This window comes from Oncorhynchus mykiss, chromosome 5 (genome assembly GCF_057628025.1).
Source record: "Oncorhynchus mykiss isolate SJ-2025 chromosome 5, ASM5762802v1, whole genome shotgun sequence".
Classification (NCBI taxonomy): Eukaryota; Metazoa; Chordata; class Actinopteri; order Salmoniformes; family Salmonidae; genus Oncorhynchus; species Oncorhynchus mykiss.
The window spans coordinates 60,937,629-60,960,237 of NC_143026.1; the positions used below are offsets into that span (position 1 = coordinate 60,937,629).

At 41.5% G+C, this 22,609-nt stretch overlaps 1 protein-coding gene across 1 annotated transcript in view; it reads right to left on the reverse strand.

Annotated features, from left to right (window-relative positions):
* The window catches only part of LOC110524182 (ankyrin repeat domain-containing protein 13C), an 85,150-nt gene that overhangs the window by 51,045 nt on the left and 11,496 nt on the right, over positions 1 to 22,609 (reverse strand). Inside the window, exon 2 of the mRNA XM_036977978.2 lies at positions 20,480 to 20,521. Within this exon, the coding sequence (XP_036833873.2) occupies positions 20,480 to 20,521 (42 nt within the window). The remainder of the gene's footprint in view (positions 1 to 20,479; positions 20,522 to 22,609) is intronic.

The window sequence follows — 22,609 nt, forward strand, 5'->3', positions numbered from 1 at the left end:
AAATATAGGTATTCGGACAGGGACAGTGTTAATATGAAAGTGGGTAATATAGCCTATTGCATGAGTAAATCAAACAAATCATAATAATAAAGTTGTCCTCCGCTTGTTGGGTCACAAAAGGTCTTGCATCCATCTCCGAACTGAAAAGCAAAATGCTCACATGTCAGTGAGTGTTGCATCAGCATGATCTGTGCTTAGCCTCTTCTTGGCCCAGCGCCAGCTGATAAGACTGGTTAATGTAGAGCACGTGTCAAACTCATTCCACGGAGGGCCAAGTGTCTGCGGGTTTTCACTCCACCCTTGTAATTGACTGATGAATTAAGGTCACTAATTAGTAACGAACTCCCCTCACCTGGTTATCTAGGTCTTAATTGAATGGAAAAAATGAAAACCCGCAGACACTCAGCCCTCCGTGGAATGAGTTTGACACCCCCGATGTAGAGGAAACAGAGTTCCCCTGTACGGCCACCGTGGTCCAGGCGGTTGAGTGCACGACTAGCATCCTCCCGGGTGACATAAGCCAGCCAGCACTCACCCCCCTGGCCTATATTTCCCTGCCTATTCCCTGGTTGTGTAATAAGCACAGCATTTAGCAGAAATGCTTTATGTAAGCCTGAGCAAGCAAGCAGAACGGCTAGGCTAGGCAGGACAGGGCACGGCAGGGCATGTCTCTCTGGCATGGCCCCAAGAGCAGGGCTGGGCATTTCAGAGAATAGGAGCACTAGGCTAGGGTGGGCTAGTCCTAATGAGTGGACCACTGCTGTACAACCTCATTGGTAAGATAAGCAATCTTATCGCAATCTCTACAGCACAGGTGTCAAAATCAATCCACATAGGGCCGAGTGTCTGCGGGTTTTTGCTCCTCCCTTGTACTTGATTGATGAATTAAGGTCACTAATTAGTAAGGAACCCACACCTGGTTGTCTAGGGCTTAACTGAAAGGAAAAACCAAAAACCTGCAGACACTAGGCCCTTCACGTTTGTCACCCCTACTCTACAACATTTAATCAAGAATGAAATATATATGGCTTTCTCATTCATTCTCTTCTGTCTTATTTTCATTTTTTCCATAATCTCTAATAAATAAATAAATATCTCAATTTATTGGTTGCACTCCTCAATAATTAGCCTAACTTATACGTATTTGGGCTTTCGGCCTTCTCATCTATCTTCTAAGTAGATACTGTCCTTCCTGATGTTGAAGGCATTTCTCTGATTTGTGAAAAGTGTCCTTTTTATAGTGCCAACTGCCTATGATTTGATGCACTTGAATGTCAGATTTTGCTGTCTGTCGACAAGTTCCATCTCGTAGCTTGGTACCAAACACGCAACTCGTTATCCTGGATCTTATGAATCCATTTGAGATGGCCTATCATTTTGTCTCTCTGTGCAAGCACAACAGGACATGAGGCACTACAGGACATGAGGCACAACAGGACATGAGGCACTATAGGACATGAGGCACTACAGGACATGAGGCACAACAGGACATGAGGCACTACAGGACATGAGGCACTACAGGACATGAGGCACAACAGGACATGAGGCACAACAGGACATGAGGCACTACAGGACATGAGGCACTACAGGACATGAGGCCAAAGAAACACCATCCTAACAACTATGTCAGATATAGGCAGCTCAGTGATGTTCTGTTACTATACGCCAAATACTGGAATCCCCTTATACTTCCAGTATAATACTGCATTCAGCCCATAGCATTGTGCTGAGTGCAGACACAGACTTATCAGCTATACAGATATGCACTTAAATGATCTGACTCCCCAGATAATACATCATCTTCAGTACTAAACGTGTCTCCTACAGTCCCTCTCACCCACTGACTTTCATTAGTATTCATTATGATTTTACCGTGCAGGGAGAAGAGAGGTCAGGGCAATTCCACATTTAACGGAATTCACTTAATGTATGCCAAACAAAAACTTTCAAAGATTAACAAACCACACCCCAGCTAGCACATTTGGTTCCTTGGAAGTTGTGGGAATGTATGTTTTGGTTTCTGCTGAAGGATTTTCATCAATAATGACTAACTAATGTATACATTTGGCGTAGAGTTATAACTCAGTTGTCTGTTGAAGAATATGTTGGTACATAAGCCAAGAGGAAGGGTCAACAGACAACTCGTGATCACAGTGAAACTAACAACAGGAAAGATGTCTGGTCCCCAACCAGGGAGGGGAGAAACAATTGGGCGTGCAGTAGATTGTGTAACATATGGTAGCAGAAGATAAGCAATGTGTATGTGTTAGAATTGAATTGAAAAGCAGCTTTGTCATTGTCCAAGAGGAGGAGGGACATTTCGTACGACATGACGCTATGTGTGATATATAAACTAATGTACATGTGATTATGTTCCGAGCTCTTGGGAATAAACGCTATTGATTAATTTTGAGACTGATGTTTGTCTATTTTATGCAAATAAGAACCTTACAAATTCTTAGAAACAGACAGTGTTTTGCTTTGTTATAAATGAATTGGTTAATGAACATATAGGAGTTAAATTCCTCTAACAGGTTCCCATTAGCTCTGGGAACAAAGCCATAAGTTTCCTTGCCGGTAGAATGGAAAGTTTTCAAAACGTTCTAAGAACAGAAGTGAAAATTTAGCCTGTTCTGGGAACCTACATTTTTAGATTGCATGGAGGTTCTATTAACTTTCTGAGAATAGAAATTATAGGTTATTTGAAGGTAATTAAATAACATTCTGAGAACATTTTCTAAATGCTGTGAATGTTTTGATTGCAATGTAAGGCTTTCACAACATTTTTTAATAAGACTTTTAATAACACTGCTAGCTTAGTTTTGGGTTGACGACACTGAACAAAAATATAAACCCAACATGTAACAATTTCAAAGATTTCACTGAATGACAGTTCATATAAGAAAATCTGTCAATTTAAATGAACGCATTGGGCCCTAATCTATGGTTTTCAAATGACTGGGAATACAGATATGCATCTGTTGGTCACAGATATCTTATTAAAAAAAGAGGTACGGTAGGGGCGTGGATAAGACAACCAGTCAGCATCTGGTGTGACCACCATTTTCCTCATACAGCGCGACACATCTCCTTCGCATAGAGTTGATCGGGCTGATTGTGGCATTTGGAATGTTGTCCCACTCCTTTTCAATGGCTGTGTGAAGTTGCTGCATATTGGCGGGAACTGAAACACACTGTCGTACACGTCAATCCAGAGCATCCCACACATGCTCAATGGGTGACATGTTTGGTGAGTATGCAGGCCATGGAATAACTTGGACATTTTCAGCTACCAGGCATTGAGTACAGATCCTTGCGACATGGAGCCATGCATTATCATGCTGAAACTTGATATGATGGTGGCGGATAAATGGCATGACAATAGGCCCCAGGATCTCGTCACAGTATCTCTGTGCATTCAAATCGCAATCAATAAAATGCAATTGTGTTGTCCATGGCTTGTGCCTGCCCATACCATAACCTCACCACCATCATGGGGCACTGTTCACAAAGTTAATGGGGCAAACCGCTTTCCCACACAACGCCATACATGCTGTCTGCCATCTAGCCGGTACAGTTGAAACCGGGATTTATCCATTAACTTCTTTGGGATAGGGGGAAGCATTTTCACTTTTGGATGAATAGCGTGCCCAGAGTAAACTTCCTCCTACTCAGTCCCAGATGCTAATATATGCATATTATTAGTATTGGATAGATAACACTATGAAAACACTTCTAAAACTGTTTGAATGATGTCTGTGAGTATAACAGAACTCATATTGCAGGCAAAAACGTGAGAAAAAATCCAAACAGGAAGTGGGAAACCTGAGGTTTGTCGTTTTTGAACTCGGCGCCTATCGAATTCGCAGTGGGATATGGGTTATTTTCCACTTCCTAAGGCTTCCACTAGATGTCAACCGTCTTCAGAATGTTGTTTCAGGCTTCTACTGTGAAGTGGGAGCGAATGAGAGCTGTTTGACTAAGGGGTCTGGCAGCAGCCTCGTTCTCAGTCATGTGCGTTCACATGAGAGGTATCTCATGTGATTGCTTTTCAGACAATGGAATTCTCCGGTTGGAACATTATTGAACATTTATGATAAAAACATCCTAAAGATTGTTTGACAAGTTTCTTCAATCTGTAATATAACCTTTTGAACTTTTCGTCCAACTGGACCTGAGTGCGCGTTTGGATTTGTTTACCAAACGCCCTAACAAAAGAAGCTATTTGGACATAAATTATGGACATTATCGAACAAAACAAACATTTATTGTGGAACTGCGATTCCTGGGAGTGCATTCTGATGAAGATCATCAAAGGTAAGTGAATATTTATAATGCTATTTATGACTAATGTTGACTGCGCAACATGGCAGATATTTATTTTGGCTCGTTTGGGCTCTTAGCGCCGTACTCAGACTATGCTTTTTCCGTAAAGTTTTTATTAAATCTGACACAGCGGTTGCATTAAAGAGAAGTGTATCTAAATTTCCCTGCATAACACTTGAATTTTAATGAACATTTATAATGAGTATTTCTGTGAATTCATGTGGCTCTCTGCAAAATCATAGCATGTTTTTGAACTACTGAACATAACACACCAATGTAAAATGAGATTTTTGGATATAAATATGCACTTTATCGAACAAAACATACATGTATTGTGTAACATGAAGTCCTATGAGTGTCATCTGATGAAAATCATCAAAGGTTTGTGATTAATTTTATCTCTATTTCTGCTTTTTGTGACTCCTCTCTTTGGCTGGAAAAATGGCTGGGTTTTTCTGTGGCTAGGTGGTGACCTAACATAATCGTTTGTGGCGCTTTCGCTGTAAAGCATTTTTTTAAATCAGACACTGTGGCTGGATTAACGAGAATGTTATCTTTAAAATGATGCCTAATACTTGTATGTTTGAAAAATTTGATTCATGACATGTTGATTTGTATTTGGCGCCCTGCAATTTCATTGGCTGTTGGCGAGGGGTTCCGCTAGCGGAACGGGGTTTAAAGCACACTTCTCCAGTGTGCCAGTGGCCATCGAAGGTGAGCGTCTGCCTACTGAAGTTGGTTAGGACGCCGAACTGCAGTCATGTTAAGACCCCAGTGAGGATGATGAGCACGGAGATGAGCTTCCCTGAGACGGTTTCTGACAGTTTGTGCAGAAATTCTTCAGTTGCAAACCCCCAGTTTTATCAGCTGTCAAGGTGGCTGGTCTCAGATGATCCCACAGGTGAAGAAGCCGGATGTTAGAGATCCTGGGCTGGCGTGGTTATATGTGGTCTGTGGTTGGGAGGCTGGTTGGACAAACTGCCAAAAATTATAAAATTATCTTATGGTAGAGAAATTAACATTAAATTCTCTGACAACAGCTCTGGTGGACATTCCTGCAGTCAGCATGCCAATTGCAGGTTCCCTCAAAACTTGAGACATCTGTGGCATTGCGTAGTGTGACAAAACTGCACATTTTTAGTGTTTTTTTTTATTGTCCCCAACACAAGGTGCATCTGTAATGATTATGCTGTTTAATCAGCTTATTGATATGCCACAACTGTCAGGTGGATGGATGAGCAAAGGAGAAATGCTCAATAACAGGGATTAAAGAAATGTGTGCACAAGCTTTTTGTGCGTATGGAACAGTTCTGGGATCTTTTATTTCAGCTCATGAAACCAACACTTTATATCTATATTTTTGAACTCCAAGCACAAATAGGACACATAGAAATACATTTTCTTCTGCATTAATCATGCAAACACATTTACTTTTAATTGTGCACAGCATCAGTGAGATTCAAACCTATGATCTTCTGTTTGCTATCCATGGAATTAGTCCACTGTGCCACCAGGATGGGGCTAGCATGCTGTGTGTTTTTTAAACTCATACAAAACTGTTCATTTTAGTCTATTCAAACAGACCCTATTTCAAAGGAAACAAGTACTCATTAAGATTAGGTGTGGTCAATTAGTGGGTGTGGCCAAAACACCTGAACACACTTAACAAATAGAGGAGTTTTGATGAAGTTGAGAACGGAATGTATGTTTTGAAATAATGTATGTTCTTTAAATGTCACAGTGCTAAAGCACTGACATTCCTAAAAAGCTAAGTTGTTTCTTAACGTTCTCGGAACGTTCTGAGTACATTACTTTAAAATAGAACCAGGAGGAAACCTGAAGGAAATGTTATGCTGAAGTATTGAAATTCCCACCGAAGAATGTTGTTAGTTAACACTCTCTGAACTATTTGAGAACATGACTTTAAATAGAACAATGACAAAACATGTAGGAAACGTTATGTTGAAGTAATGAAATTCCCAAAGAAGAACGTTGTTTCTTAATGTTCTCCGAACAATTTGAGAACATGACTTTAAATAGAACAACGAGGAAACCTGTAAGAAACGTTATGCTGAAGGACCAAATCTGAACTAATCATAGATGTCTATATTTTACATCATAGACGTCTAAGTTTGGACAACAAAGTACGGCACAGCACTGTAGAGTATGGTAGAGCAGAGTACAGTAATGTACAGTATTGTACAGTACAGTACAATACAGTACATTATAGTGTACTCATCTTCAGTGTGCTCTACTGTGTACTGTACTTAAGCAATAACGCACAAAAAGCATGAATACAGTTACAGGTAAATGGCATTGTTCAGCCCGACGCCATAAAAATTAAAATATAATGATTTATTTTTATATAAACCGGGAAATGTGTGCTTTAGTATTGTATTCTTTGGCAACTGTGGTATAAGCAGGATAAACACCTCCATTCTGTACATTACCTTAGAAAAATTAATTCCACAAAGGAACTCAGCTCTGCTTCATCCCGCTGCGTCATCCATTATTTCCAAGGTAAAGTACAGAACTTCTGTGTTTATCCCTTACATACATTTTTTTTTAAACTTGACTTTACTGTATGTACTCTACTGTACTGTACTGTGCTCTACATACTTGTAAAACATAGACGTCTATGATTGGTTCAGATTCGGACTGGACCAAATCTGAAACAATCATGGATGTCTATGTTTGGGCCAAGTCAAGGCCGGTCCGGACTAGGGCTGTTGCAATGACCATATTACCGCAACACTGGCGGTCACGAGTCAAGAAGGCAGTAAAATTCCATGTAACCGTTTAGTCACAGTAATTAGGCTTCTCCAAGCCCTGATGCTGCTACTGGTCATTAGTAGTCTACCAAACTTGCTAAATGCTCAGTACTCAGCACTCAATTGTACCTCTAATCACTCTGACATCAATGTAAATGTCTTCGAAAATCGAATCAAACACTTCATGACAGCCCATGAGCTCATTTTGACCAATATTTCTATAGGCTATGCAATTGCGCCAGAAAACAGAGTGATGGCCTCTACCAAAAAGAGGAGGATCCCATCAGCTTTCTATAGGCTAGGCCTGCTATATTTATTTCTCAACTTGCCTAATATTAAGCTCATTGCTTATATTTACAACAGGAGTATAGCCTACCTGGCTGGCATGAAAATGAACCATGGGGAAAAGCATCCTCCATTCACTATTTAAGTGCCCAGATGATATGTATTTTTTCCCGCTGCCCCTGTTTCGATAAAGGTGCATGATAATGGTATATTCTAAATCAAAACAAATTTCACACATATATTATTTAGTATATGTAAAGACATGATTCAATCAGGAATAGTCTGATGGGGGACAATATTAGCCTATCACTTGTGAATGATGCCCAGCATAAGAAAATATGCCTTATTTCCCCCTTATTCCTAGCCTAGTCCAAAGATGCCTGTATGCTTTAATAAGGTTTGTATCACAACTAAAGTGGCCAAATAACTTCTTCAAATTAAGCATGTTAATCCACTTTACAAGGGGTGTAGAGACTAACTGGCATACATAAGCAGCGCATGAGTTTCACGTTTGGGGAAGATCATTTTCACCATAAAACATGCATCTTTATAATAAAAGCATTAAATGCATAATTGCATTTGCAGTCACTTATGATAATGGTGTTTTCCGCTAATGGAACAATCACACTTACTGCCATGTGCGCATTGCCAGATCAGGACCTAACATAAGGACAACTCAGAGTATGCTATTCTGTTCTTTTGAAATAGACTACATTTTCTTCATTTCATGCTTCTTTAGACCGGTCTAAAATAAATAACAGATTTATTATGAAGGTGTAGGCTATATTAAATTGATTTATTAGACTTGTAGGCTATGTGGGGAAGCCAAGAGATGCTAAATGTGTTTATGTTAATTAGAGAGAGAGAGAGCAAGAGCGAGAGAGAGAGAGACCGAGGCAGGGAGGGAGGGAGAGAGGCAGAGACAGAGAGAGGGGCATAGAGAGAGGGAGACAGGGAGACAGAGAGAGGGGAAGAGAGAGAGAGGGATACAGAGGGAGGGAGAGAGGCAGAGACAGAGAGGGAGACAGAGGGAGGCAGAGAGAGGGGCAGAGAGAGAGAGGGAGACAGAAGGAGGGAGAGAGAGAGGCAGAGACAGGAGAGGCAGAGACCGAGAGAGGGGCAGAGAGAGAGAGAGGGAGACAGAGGGAGGGGCAGAGAGAGAGAGGGGGACAGAGGGAGGGGCAGAGAGAGAGAGGGAGACAGAGGGAGGGGCAGAGAGAGAGAGGGAGACAGAGGGAGGGGCAGAGAGAGAGAGAGTGAGACAGAGGGAGGGTCAGAGAGAGAGGGAGACAGAGGGAGGGAGGGAGACAGAGGGAGGGGCAGAGAGAGAGAGGGAGACAGAGGGAGGGAGGGAGGGAGTCAGAGAGAGGGGCAGAGAGAGAGAGAGAGAGTGAGAGAGAGGGAGGGAGACAGAGGGGGGAGGGAGACAGGGGGAGCGGCAAAGAGAGAGAGGGAGACAGAGGGAGGGGCAGAGAGAGAGAGGGAGACAGAGGGAGGGAGGGAGGGAGACAGAGTGAGGGGCAGAGAGATTGAGGGAGACAAAGGCAGGGAGACAGAGGGAGGGGCAGAGAGAGGGAGAGATAGGGAGAGAGGCAGAGAGAGGGAGACGGAGGGAGGGAGGCAGAGGGAGAGAGGGAGGGAGACAGAGGGAGGGAGGGAGACAGAGAAAGAGGGAGACACAGGGAGGGAGGGAGGGAGGGAGACAGAGAGAGAGGGGGAGACAGAGGAAGAGAGGGAGACAGAGGGAGGGAGGGGTTGTCCAGACTGTTTTCACACTTGCTTTGACCACCAGATGACAAAAAGAAAAAGAACAGTACGCCAGTGGAACATGCCAGTGGAAGGGAGCACTGTAGCAGGTGACCCAACTGTGGTTTGTGACTATTATGATTTCTCATTGTAGCCAACTCAATTGCAGTAAATCCGTTACAGATTTTTCTGAAATTCTATTACCAATTTGGCTTTAATCATTCATTCATAAACTAAATAGATATCTGTCAAAATAATATAACTATTTGTATGTCTACCTTTACTTGTTACTTCTGTGAACTTTCATTATCCTCCGTCCTCAAGAGGGAGAGAAATTAGAAAAATCTTAAATATATGTGGGTTTTTGGTAATGGAATTAATTCCAAGGCACAGGGCAATGTTTCTTAAACTTCCAAAAGGAAAATTATTTAAATATATGTTGTAATATTAGTTGGCATTGGTCTTTACTTCAAAATGATTGTGTTTTGATGTATTTCTAATTCCTTTTAAAACCTTTTCCATCTGTTAAACCAGAAATCAAAGCACGCAAAGAAATGGTTGAAAAATGTATATGCCTTCATTTCAACAACTAAAATATAGACTCTTAGCTTTCATTTCACACCAAATTTGACATGTTCCTATGAACTTCACATGTTGGTGCTCATGGGTCCTTTACATGGAAATGCCCATTACTCATTAGCTGCTATCAAGGCAGCAGCTACTCTTCCTGGGGTCCAGCAATATTAAGGCAATTTACATTCAGCTAAAACATTACACTTCAAAACACATTATCACATACTTCTACAACATATCTACAGAACCAAATCCATATGTACGTGTGTGTAGAGTGTGTGTATTAGTGTCAGTATCCAGCACCTAATCACAAACGAGACACATCCCTCACTGTATGCTACAGGGGCAATCATACATTAAACACATACACACAAAGCAGTGCAGTGTCTCCTTCCAAACAGAAATCCCAATAGGAGGACCACACCCACAACATGAGATGTTGTTGCTATCGCCTGTCTAGCCAGGGAATCTCCAGAGGAATCTCCAGAGAATAGGGTAGTGTCATTAGCTTGGGCTAGGCTCATTACAACAATCAATTCAACCACTATACACACGTATTTGGCTAGAAAGCACTAAGCAATATCTAACCTGCCTTCAGAAAGTATTCACTATCCTTGACTTTTTACACATTTTGTTGTGTTAGTCTGAATTTAACATGGATTAAATTGAGATTTTGTGTCACTGGCCTACACACAATACCCCATAATGCAAAAGTGGAAATTAATTTTTAAAAATGAATAGCTGAAATGTCTTGAGACAATGAGTATTCATCCATTGTTATGGCAAGCCTAAATAAGTTCAGGAGTAGACATTTGCTTAACAAGTCATATAATAAGTAGTGTCATGACGTTGGCCTTGGGCCCTTTTTCCTCTCTCTACCCTACTGAGGTTACATTTGCAAAACCCTTGGTTAACATAGAGATTCTGGGAACGTTAGAAGGTGGGGGGAAATGAACTATATTCTGGTAATCCAACCAATTGAACATATGCTGTGGTACTTAATGAATATGATGTCAGTTCGGTTGTCATCTGAGACATTCTCATCAATGACATAAACTCTACAGTGGAAAGTCTACACATCAGAGTTATCGGATTCACATGGAATTGTTGTTCAATTTAAATGTTTGAATATTAAATTATTCGTGATGGGATGAAATGTGATTTTAGCTTCTAAAATGTGAGATTTGGGTTTTTATAAGATTGCTCAATCAGTGGCCCGTCCCTGTGAAGGGACATGGGCTATAAAAGCTTTCAAACACGCCCTCCTCTCCCTTCCTATATAAAGCCTTGACGACAATATAACCTCGTGTTCCGAGGACGTGAGGACGACGGTCCGATGTCAGAATGGTTCAGATAATAACTACAGAACGAAGCCAACATCAGCGTGAGCTTTGGTTGCGAATGGTGTGAACGTTGAACTCTTATTCACTACAGAAATTATACCTCCTAGCCGTTGAGTTAGCAACAGCAGATGCAACGAGGGTTAGGAAGGAACAGACAGAGTACCCCGTCTATCACTCAACAACGTTACTACAATGTTTCCAATTGACAACCAGAGACATTCTTCAAAGGACTCGGTTGGGCAACACGGCCTTCCATCTACCACCAACCTACCGAAGCGCAGCTCAGAGTAAATATTTATTGCATTTTCCTTTTCCAAATGGCCGGTAATTTAGAATGCATAAGATACTGTATTTACGATAGCACAGCTTCGCCTTTGTTCCTCAGTCTTCCCGCTCCTTCACTCAAACCCGACCCCTTTTCTTTTGTGTAACAAGTTGTCGTATTTGTTCCACCCGCTAGGGACGTTTTCCTTCATGACGTAATTTGTAATCAAGTTATGATTTAATTATGTGTACGTGTAATTCTGTGTGATTAGTTAGGTATTTAGTAAATAAATAATTAAACCCAATTTTGTATTGCTGATTCAACTTGTGAGCCAGGGTTCGTGCAGATAACCAAGAATTTACAACTTTCAGATGAAACTGAATTAAGATGATGATTAAAATTGACTGATGCTGATGTAAAATATTACTAGGTCTTTAAGAGTTTATTCGGAAATATAACAGCTCTATAAACATTATTTTGTGGTGCCCGACTCTCTAGTTAATTACATTTACATGATTAGCTCAATCAGGTGATATTAATTACGGAGAAATTATTTTATAGAATAGCATGTCATATCACTTAATCCGGCATAGCCAAAAACACAACAGTTGCATGGACTCTGTGTGCAATAATAGTGTTTAACATGATTTTTTTTATGTCTAGCTCATCTCTGTACCCCACACATACAATTATCTGTAAGATCCGTCAGTCGAGCAGTGAATTTCAAACACAGATTCAACCATAAAGACCAGGGAGGTTTTCCAATGCCTCGCAAAGAAGGGTACCTAGTGGAAGATCAGTAAAAATACAAATAAATATCCCTTCGAGCATAGTGACGTAATTAATTACACTTTGGATGGTGTATCAATACACCCAGTCACTACAAAGATAAAAGCGTCCTTTCTAACTCAGTTGCCGGAGAGGAACGAAACCGCTCAAGGATTTCCCCATGTTGCCAATGGTGACCTTAAAACAGTTAGAGTTTAATGTCTGTGATAGGAGAAAACTGAGGATGGATCAATACATTGTATTCCAAAACATGCATCCTGTTTGCAACAGGGCACTAAATTAATACTGCAAAAAATTTGGCAAAGCAATTAACTTTTGGTCCTGAATACAAAGTGTTATGTTGGGGGCAAATCCAACACAACACATTACTAAGTACCACTCTCCATATTTTCAATCATAGTTGTGGCTGCATCATGTTATGGATTTGCTTATAATTGTTAAGGACAGGGGAGATTTTCTGGATAAAAAATAAATGGAATGGAGCTAAGCACAGGCAAAATCCTAGAGGAAAACCTGGTTTGGTCTGCTTTCCAACAGACACTGGGAGATGAATTTACCTTTCAGCAGGACAATAACCTAAAAGACAAGCCCAAATCTACACTGGAGTTGCTTACCAAGAAGACAGTGAATGTTCCTTTAAGTTTTTTACTTAAATCTGCTTGAAAATCTATGGCAAGACTTGAAAATGTTGTCTAGCAATGATCAACAACCAATTTCACAGAGCTTGAAGAATTTTGAAAAGAATAATGGGAAAATGTTGCACAATCCAGGTGTGGAATATTCTTAGAGATTTATAGCCTATTTATGCTTATTCTGGAAAGCCTGTCTGGAGGCTCCGTATGGAGGGTGTGACGCAATTGCGGAGGCCCCGGAGGCACGCAAATGCCAAATCAAGCTCCGACCGCATTGCTGTGTGCCTCTCAAGTTTTTTAGTGATGGGGAGAGCGCCATATACAGTTCAAGTCAGAAGTTTACACACACCTTAGCCAAATACATTTAACTCAGTTTATCACAATTCCTGACATTTAATCCTAGAAAACAATTCCCTGTCTTAGGTCAGTTAGGATCACCACTTTATTTTAAGAATGTAAGAATAATAGTAGAGAATTATTTATTTCATCACATTCCCAGTGGGTCAGAAGTTTACATACACTTAATTAGTATTTGGTAGCATTGTCTTTAAATTGTTCAACTTGGGTCAAACGTTTCGGGTAGCCTTCCACAAGCTTCCCACAATAAGTTGGGTGAATTTTGGATCATTCCTCCTGACAGAGCGGGTGTAACTGAGTCAGGTTTGTTGGCCTCCTTGCTCGCACACGCTTTTTCAGTTCTGCCCACACATTTTCTATAGGATTGAGGTCAGGGCTTTGTGATGGCCATTCCAATACCTTGACTTTGTTGTCCTTACGCCATTTTGCCCCAACATTGGAAGTATGCTTGGGGTCATTGTCCAGTTGGAAGACCCATTTGTGACCAAGCTTTAACATCTTGACTGATGTCTTGAGATGTTGCTTCAATATATCCACATAATTTTCCTTCCTCGTGAATTCATCTATTTTGTGAAGTGCACCAGTCCCTGCTGCAGCAAAGCACCCCCACAACATGATGCTGCCACCCCCGTGCTTCACGTGTTCTTCGGCTTGCAAGCCTCCGCCGTTTTCCTCCAAACACAACGATGGTCATTATGGCCAAACAGTTATATTTTTGTTTTATCAGACCAGAGGACATTTCTCCAAAAAGTATGATCTTTGTCCCCATGTGCAGTTGCAAACCGTAGTCTGGCTTTTTTATGGCGGTTTTGGAGCAATGGCTTCTTCCTTGCTGAGCGGCCTTTTAGGTTATGTCGATATAGGACTCGTTTTACTGTGGCTATAGATACTTTTGTTCCTCCAGTATCTTCACAAGGTTCTTTGCTGTTGTTCTGGGATTGATTTGCACTTTTCGCACCAAAGTACTTCATCTCTAGGAGACAGAACGCGTCTCCTTCCTGAGCGGTATGACGGCTGATTGGTCCCATGGTGTTTATACTTGCACACTATTGTTTGTACAGATGCACCGGAAGGCAACGTGTTCCCATTTTGAACCATTTATTGTTTCTGAAGGTAGAACTCCGCCTACCCGGCAGGCCCACGGAGAGCAATTTAAGTGCACCTATAGGCCTACCGCTGGCCAATCAGAGAGCTCAGATCACTGTGTCTGCACAGTTTCCTCAAGTCATACTGTAAAAATAAACCTCAAACTAAAAGCAAAGTTGATAATGCGAGATTTCAAAACTTTCAAAACAATGACTAGAGAGACTCAACGAATACAGCACAGGGCTGATGTTTTTATGAGTAAGTTCATGTTTAAGTTGATATTCAGCACTGTCAACACTTTGTTCAACACTTCTATAAGCCATAAAATGCACATTCTGCCTACAGCCAGCACTGTAGCTGCAATTAATGAGTATAGCAAAGGGTTCCGATAAGCTTGCGTTGTTATTATTTGCAGCATGAATCCTTTTAATATCAAGGAATATTTCACTTTCTCTGGTCATAGGAGTAACAACATGAATTGGTGTATGAGGCAGAAATAATGCAGTGCGACTTGAGTTTCTCCATCAGCTGGAAGACTGTGTCCCATTTTCTCAGTGGAGGCACGGAGGGAGAGTGGAGGGACGGTGTCAGCCTCACCGTTGCACCCTCTCTCCCCTCAGACTGACCATCAGATGCAGGCCTTCAGTCCAGTAAGACTCATAGCTGATTTTATCATCATCGGGTTGAATACTTCTCTAATATAAATATTTATTTGTGTTTTATTTTTCATTAATTCCCATAGAGTATTTTGTGTTGGTCGTTGACAAAAAATGACAACGAAATCAATTTTAATCACACTTTGTAACACAACAAAGTGTGGAAAAAGTCAAGGAGTGTGAATACTTTCTGAAGGCACTGTATACTGTAATAGGAATGAGAGTTCCATGTAAATTCAATCCAGTTGTGTTCAGATCTGACAAACACAAAGCAATGAACAAGGAAAATAATGTCATGCCCTGATCTGTTTCACCTGTCTTTGTGATTGTCTCCACCCACCTCCAGGTGTCTCCTGTTTTCCCCATTAGTCCCCGGTGTATTTATCCCGGTGTTTCCTGTCTCTCTGTGCCAGTTAGTCTTGTTTTGCCAAGTCAACCAGAGGTTTGCCTAGGTCCTATTTTTCCCAGTCTCTGTTTTTTCCTAGCCCTCCTGGTTTTGACTCTTGCCTGTCCTGACGCCATATCCGCCTGCCTGACCACTCTGCCTGTTCTGACCTCAAGCCTGCTTATCGGCTGGTACTGTTTGGACTCTGACCTGGTTTAAGAACTCTTGTCTGTCACTGACCTGCCTTTTTTACCCCTTTTGGTATTATAAATATCGGAGCTCAAACATCTGCCTCCTGTGTCTGCATTTGGGTCTCACCTTGTGCCCTTGAGAATTTCAATAAGCATTTTTCTACAGCTTGCCATGCTTTCCAACTGGCTATCCAAACCCCAGTCAACTGCCCGGCATCCCACAGCAACTGGCCCAAGCCTCCCCATTTCTCCTTCACCCAAGTCCAGACATCTGATGTTCTGAAAGTGCTGCAAAATCTGGACCCCTACAAATCAGCCGGGCTAGACATTCTTGAACCTCTCTTTCTAAAATTATCTGCCGAAATTGTTGCAACCCCTATTACTAACCTGTTCAACCTCTCTTTCGTATCGTCTGAGATTCCCAAAGATTGGAAAGCTGCCGCGATCATCCCCCTCTTCAAAGGGGGAGACACACTAGACCCAAACTGCTACAGACCTATATCTATCCTACCCTGCCTTTTTAAGGTCTTCGAAAGCCAAGTTAACAAACAGATTAGCGACCATTTCGAATCCCACCATACCTTCTCGCTATGCAATCTGGTTTCAGAGCTGGTCCTGGGTGCACCTCAGCCATGCTCAAGGTCCTAAACTACATAACTGCCATCAATAAGAAACATTACTGTGCAGCTGTATTCATCGACCTGGCCAAGGCTTTCGACTCTGTCAATCACCACATTCTTATCGGCAGATTAAACAACCTTGATTTCTCAAATGACTGCCTCGCCTGGTTCACCAACTACTTCCCTGATAGAGTTTAGTATGTCACTGTTGTCTGGACCTCTGGCAGTCTCTAAAGGGGTGCCACAGGGTTCAATTCTCGGGCCGACTCTCTTCTCTGTATACATCAATGATGTCGCTCTTGCTGCTGGTGATTCTCTGATCCACCTCTACACAGACGACACCATTCTGTATACTTCTGGCCCCTCTTTGGACACTGTTAACTAACCTCCAGACGAGCTTCAATGCCATACACCTCTCCCGCCGTTGCCTCCAACTGCTCTCAAATGCAATAACTAAATGCATGCTCTTCAACCGATCGCTGCCAGCACCTGCCTGCCCGACCAGCATCACTACTCTGGACGGTTCTGACTTAGATTATGTGGACAACTACAAATACCTAGGTGTCTGGTTAGACTGTAAACTCTCCTTCCAGACTCACATTAAGCATCTCCAATCCAAAATTAAATCTAGAATCGGCTTCCTATTTCGCAACAAAGCATCCTTCACTCATGCTGCCAAACATACCCTCGTAAAACTGGCCATCCTACCGATCCGCAACTTCGGCGATGTCATTTACAAAATAGCCTCCAACACTCTACTCAACAAATTGGATGCAGTCTATCACAGTGCCATCCGTTTTGTCACCAAAGCCCCATATATTACCCACCACTGTGACCTGTACGCTCTCGTTGGCTGACCCTCGCTTCATACTCGTTGCCAAACCCACTGGCTCCAGGTCATCTACAAGTCTCTGCTAGGTAAAGCCCTACCTTATCTCAGCTCACTGGTCACCATTGCAGCACCCACCTGTAGCACGCACTCCAGCAGGTATATCTCACTAGTCACCCCCAAAGCCAATTCCTCCTTTGGCCGCCTTTCCTTCCAGTTCTCTGCTGCCAATGACTGGAACGAACTGCAAAAATCACTGAAGCTGGAGACTCATATCTCCCTCACTAGCTTTAAGCACCAGCTGTCAGAGCAGCTCACAGATCACTGCACCTGTACATAGCCCATCTGTAATATAGCCCATCCAACTACCTCATCCCGATCCTGTTATTTAGTTATTGATCTTGCTCCTTTGCACCCCAGTATACCTACTTGCACATTCATCTTCTGCACATCAATCACTCCAGTGTTTAATTGCTATATTGTAATTACTTCGCCACCATGGCCTATTTATTGCCTTATCTCCCTTATCTTACCTCATTTGCACACACTGTATATAGATTTATTTCTACTGTATTATTGACTGTATGTTTGTTTATTCCATGTGTAACTCTGTGTTGTATGTGTCGAACTGCTTTGCTTTATTCTTGGCCAGGTCGCAGATGTAAATGAGAACTTGTTCTCAACTAGCCTACCTGGTTAAATAAAGGTGAAATACTGTATATATATATATATATATATATATATATATATATATATATATATATATATATATATATATATATATACAGTGCCTTGCGAAACTATTCGGCCCCCTTGAACTTTGCGACCGTTTGCCACATTCCAGGCTTCAAACATAAAGATATAAAACTGTATTTTTTTGTGAAGAATCAACAACAAGTGGGACACAATCATGAAGTGGAACGACATTTATTGGATATTTCAAACTTTTTTAACAAATCAAAAACTGAAAAATTGGGCGTGCAAAATTATTCAGCCCCTTTACTTTCAGTGCAGCAAACACTCTCCAGAAGTTCAGTGAGGATCTCTGAATGATCCAATGTTGACCTAAATGACTAATGATTATAAATACAATCCACCAGTGTGTAATCAAGTCTCTGTAAAAATGCACCTGCACTGTGATAGTCTCAGAGGTCCGTTAAAAGCGCAGAGAGCATCATGAAGAACAAGGAACACACCAGGCAGGTCCGAGATACTGTTGTGAAGAAGTTTAAAGCCGGATTTGGATACAAAAAGATTTCCCAAGCTTTAAACATCCCAAGGAGCACTGTGCAAGCGATAATATTGAAATGGAAGGAGTATCAGACCACTGCAAATCTACTAAAACCTGGCCGTCCCTCTAAACTTTCAGCTCATACAAGGAGAAGACTGATCAGAGATGCAGCCAAGAGGCCCATGATCACTCTGGATGAACTGCAGAGATCTACAGCTGAGGTGGGAGACTCTGTCCATAGGGTAACAATCAGTCGTATATTGCACAAATCTGGCCTTTATGGAAGAGTGGCAAGAAGAAAGCCATTTCTTAAAGATATCCATAAAAAGTGTCGTTTAAAGTTTGCCACAAGCCACCTGGGAGACACACCAAACATGTGGAAGAAGGTGCTCTGGTCAGATGAAACCAAAATTGAACTTTTTGGCAACAATGCAAGACATTATGTTTGGCGTAAAAGCAACACAGCTCATCACCCTGAACACACCATCCCCACTGTCAAACATGGTGGTGGCAGCATCATGGTTTGGGCCTGCTTTTCTTCAGCAGGGACAGGGAAGATGGTTAAAATTGATGGGAAGATGGATGGAGCCAAATACAGGACCATTCTGGAAGAAAACCTGATGGAGTCTGCAAAAGACCTGAGACTGGGACGGAGATTTGTCTTCCAACAAGACAATGATCCAAAACATAAAGCAAAATCTACAATGGAATGGTTCAAAAATAAACATATCCAGGTGATAACCTGGATGGCCAAGTCAAAGTCCAGACCTGAATCCAATCGAGAATCTGTGGAAAGAACTGAAAACTGCTGTTCACAAATGCTCTCCATCCAACCTCACTGAGCTCGAGCTGTTTTGCAAGGAGGAATGGGAAAAAATTTCAGTCTCTCGATGTGCAAAACTGATAGAGACATACCCCAAGCGACTTACAGCTGCAATCACAGCAAAAGGTGGCACTACAAAGTATTAACTTAAGGGGGCTGAATAATTTTGCCCGATTTTTCAGTTTTTGATTTGTTAAAAAAGTTTGAAATATCCAATAAATGTCGTTCCACTTCATGATTGTGTCCCACTTGTTGTTGATTCTTCACAAAAAAATACAGTTTTATATCTTTATGTTTGAAGCCTGAAATGTGGCAAAAGATCGCAAAGTTCAAGGGGGCCGAATACTTTCGCAAGGCACTGTATATATATATATATATTTAAATACATAAACCTAGATCGTGCACTGAAAGTCCCCTGCAAAAATGCATAAATCTTTCACTAGCATGTACTTTAGTCTCCCAGTGAAATTACATGTAGGCATCTAGTAAAAGGGTATTCCATTAATATTTTACTCAGAAGTATGTTTCCGGTCGAGCCAATATAACTCAACACAAAAATGTATGTACTAATGGATTCCACAAAGCCTTATAGCAGTTGTGGGGATAGTTATTTGTGTCAAACTACCCACATAGGCTATATATTATTCCACTGTATAAATAAAAAAAAAAAATATGTAACATGCCAGAACTGATGAGACAGGGTATGGTCTCTGCCTAGATATTTCTGGGATGAGAACAATGACGTGTATATACTGTATAAACCATTGGATGAGACTAGCTACCTTTTTGAACAGTCTGACTTTGAACAAAATCCCTTTTTCAAACCATCTCGGTATCTTCCTTGATCCAGAGAGATGATCACTAACATGAATGATCTGCAACAGTCATAGCAGAGTACATTTAGGAGATACAAATCTCTAGTCATTTGTACAGCTAGGCTCATCATCATCACTGCCAAGTTCCATCGGTCAGGGTATGTGTGTGCCAAATGTGCCACATTTACCAATCTCAATCATAGACAAGCGGCAATGGAGAGTCTCTGTTTTGTGCAGCCTTAGATTCAATAGTAGGCTAGTAATGCAATCTTCACTATTCTCGAGACAGTCCGTTCTAGCACGGGAGTCCACTCTAGAGGTTTTAGTCTGTTGGCAAGTCCATTAAAAAGGGGTTGCCAGTGCAAACTTATTTTGGTCAGTTATAAATCCATAAGATTAACCTGTTAAGCATCCTGCCTTTTAGAGTTTGCCTCGGAGAGCTGTGATCTGTGACACAAGTCTGGCACTTTACCCTCCGCATATGGACATACCAGGCACACACATGCCAGACACAACACACACACACACCCTCAGAAACACACACCCACAGACACACACACACACACAGAGGCACACACACACAGAGACACACACACACACACACATGGAGACACACACACACACACACACACACACACACACACACACACACACAGAGACACACACACACACACACAGAGAGACACACACACACACACACACACAGAGACACACACACACACACAAACACCCTAATGAACTCAGTGCACTACTCACCTTTGTGACCCATCATGACAGCGAGGTGTAGAGGTGTGTTTCCTGAAGAGGATAAATACAATAGAGAGTTTAGACTGTGCATTACAGTTAGGCCTGCATACAGACACCCATTTTGGGCTGCCATTAAGGCAGTGCTAGTGTCAAACGCAAGTTAGCTTGCAATTTCGTCATGTAAAAACTGGCGCACTGGCATTTTCCAGCACTAACGCAGTGTTCGGCAATGTACCTGTCTAACATCAGCACGCTTGTGTTCAGATGGGAGGGGTGGAAATAATTGAGGTGTGTTTAAAAACATTATCCAAAGTGCTAATTTTAGGCAGCGCTAGTAGGGATATTTAAGACCAACCAAAAGCTGGTTTTAGCGGTAAGGCAGTTGGTTATGACATGAATTTTGACAGCGGAAATGCAGCCTATATAGCGGTGGTGCACACTGCCGATATGTGCATGGGACAAGATGTGACATCCCATTTTTATCTATGCATTGTAGGCAGGCCTACATTATTTTAGCCATGCTTTGGACGTGCATAAAACCCCCTCCGTGATGTAGGCTACGTGTCCATGAACATCATGAAACGAGAGATGAGAACCTCGATGTATATCGGTGAACTTCGTATTTAGAAGCTTTTTTTCCTGTAACTATGGTTTGTTTTACATGTCATATTTAAAAAATCAAGCCCCCCATTGGCTACCCTTACCCTAAGCCTACTACAGTTGAAGTCAGAAGTTTACATACCTTAGACAAATACATTTACATTTTTCACAATTCCTGACATTTAATCCTAGCAAATTTTCCGTCTTAGGTCAGTTCGGATCACCACTTTATTTTAAGAATGTAAAAAGTCAGAATAATAGTAGAGAGAATGATTTATTTCAACTTTTATTTCTTTCATCACATTCCCAGTGGGTCAGACGTTTACATACACTGAGTTAGTATTTGGTAGCATTGCCTTTAAATTGTTCAACTTGGGTCAAACGTTTCGGGGAGCATTCCACAAGCTTCCCACAACAAGTTGGGTGAATATTGGCCCATTCCTCCTGACAGAGCGGGTGTAACTGAGTCAGGTTTGTTGGCCTCCTTGCTCGCACACGCTTTTTCAGTTCTGCCCACAAATATTCTATACTATTGAGGTCAGGGCTTTGCGATGGCCAATCCAATACCTTGACTTTGTTGTCCTTAAGCCATTTTGCCACAACTTTGGAAGTATGCTTGGTGTCATTGTCCATTTGGAAGACCCATTTGCGACCAAGCTTTAACTTCTTGACTGATGTCTTGAGATGTTGCTTCAATATATCCACATCATTTTACTACCTCATGATGCCATCTATTTTGTGAAGTGCACCCGTCCCTCTTGCAGCAAAGCACCCCCACAACATGATGCTGCCACACCCGTGCTTCACAGTTGGGATGGAGTACGATCTTTGTCCCCATGTGCAGTTGCAAACCGTAGTCTGGCTTTTTTATGGTAGTTTTGGAGCAATGGCTTCTTCCTTGCTGAGCTGCCTTTCATGTTATGTCAATATAGGACTCGTTTTACTGTGGATAGATACTTTTGTACCTGTTTCCTCCAGCATCTTCACAAGGTTCTTTGCTCTTGTTCTGGGATTGATTTGATTTCACAGGTACACCTCCAATTGACTCAAATGATGTCAATTAGCCTATCAGAAGTTTCTAAAGCCATGACATCATTTTCTGGAATTTTCCAAGCTGTTTAAAGGCACAGTTAACTTAGTGTATGTAAACTTCTGACCCACTCGAATTGCGATACAGTGAAATAATCTGTCTGTAAACAGTTGTTGGAAGAATTACTTGTATCATGCACAAAGTAGATGTCCTAACTGACTTGCCAAAACTATAGTTTGTTTACAAGACATTTGTGGATTGGTTGAAAAACAAGTTTTAATGACTCCAACCTAGGTGTATGTAAAGTTCCGACTTCAACTGTAACGAAGACTGGTTCAACAGCAATGCGTCAAGTAATTTTTTTATACTGCTGATTTTATGATGTCATTAGATTTTACATGTATTTGTTGTTGTTTAAAAAACAAATAGATTGCTTGTTTTTGATTTAATTTGATTAAAACCAAACGTATTAGAATGATTCACTGTCCTGGGTTTCTGGTGAAAATGTC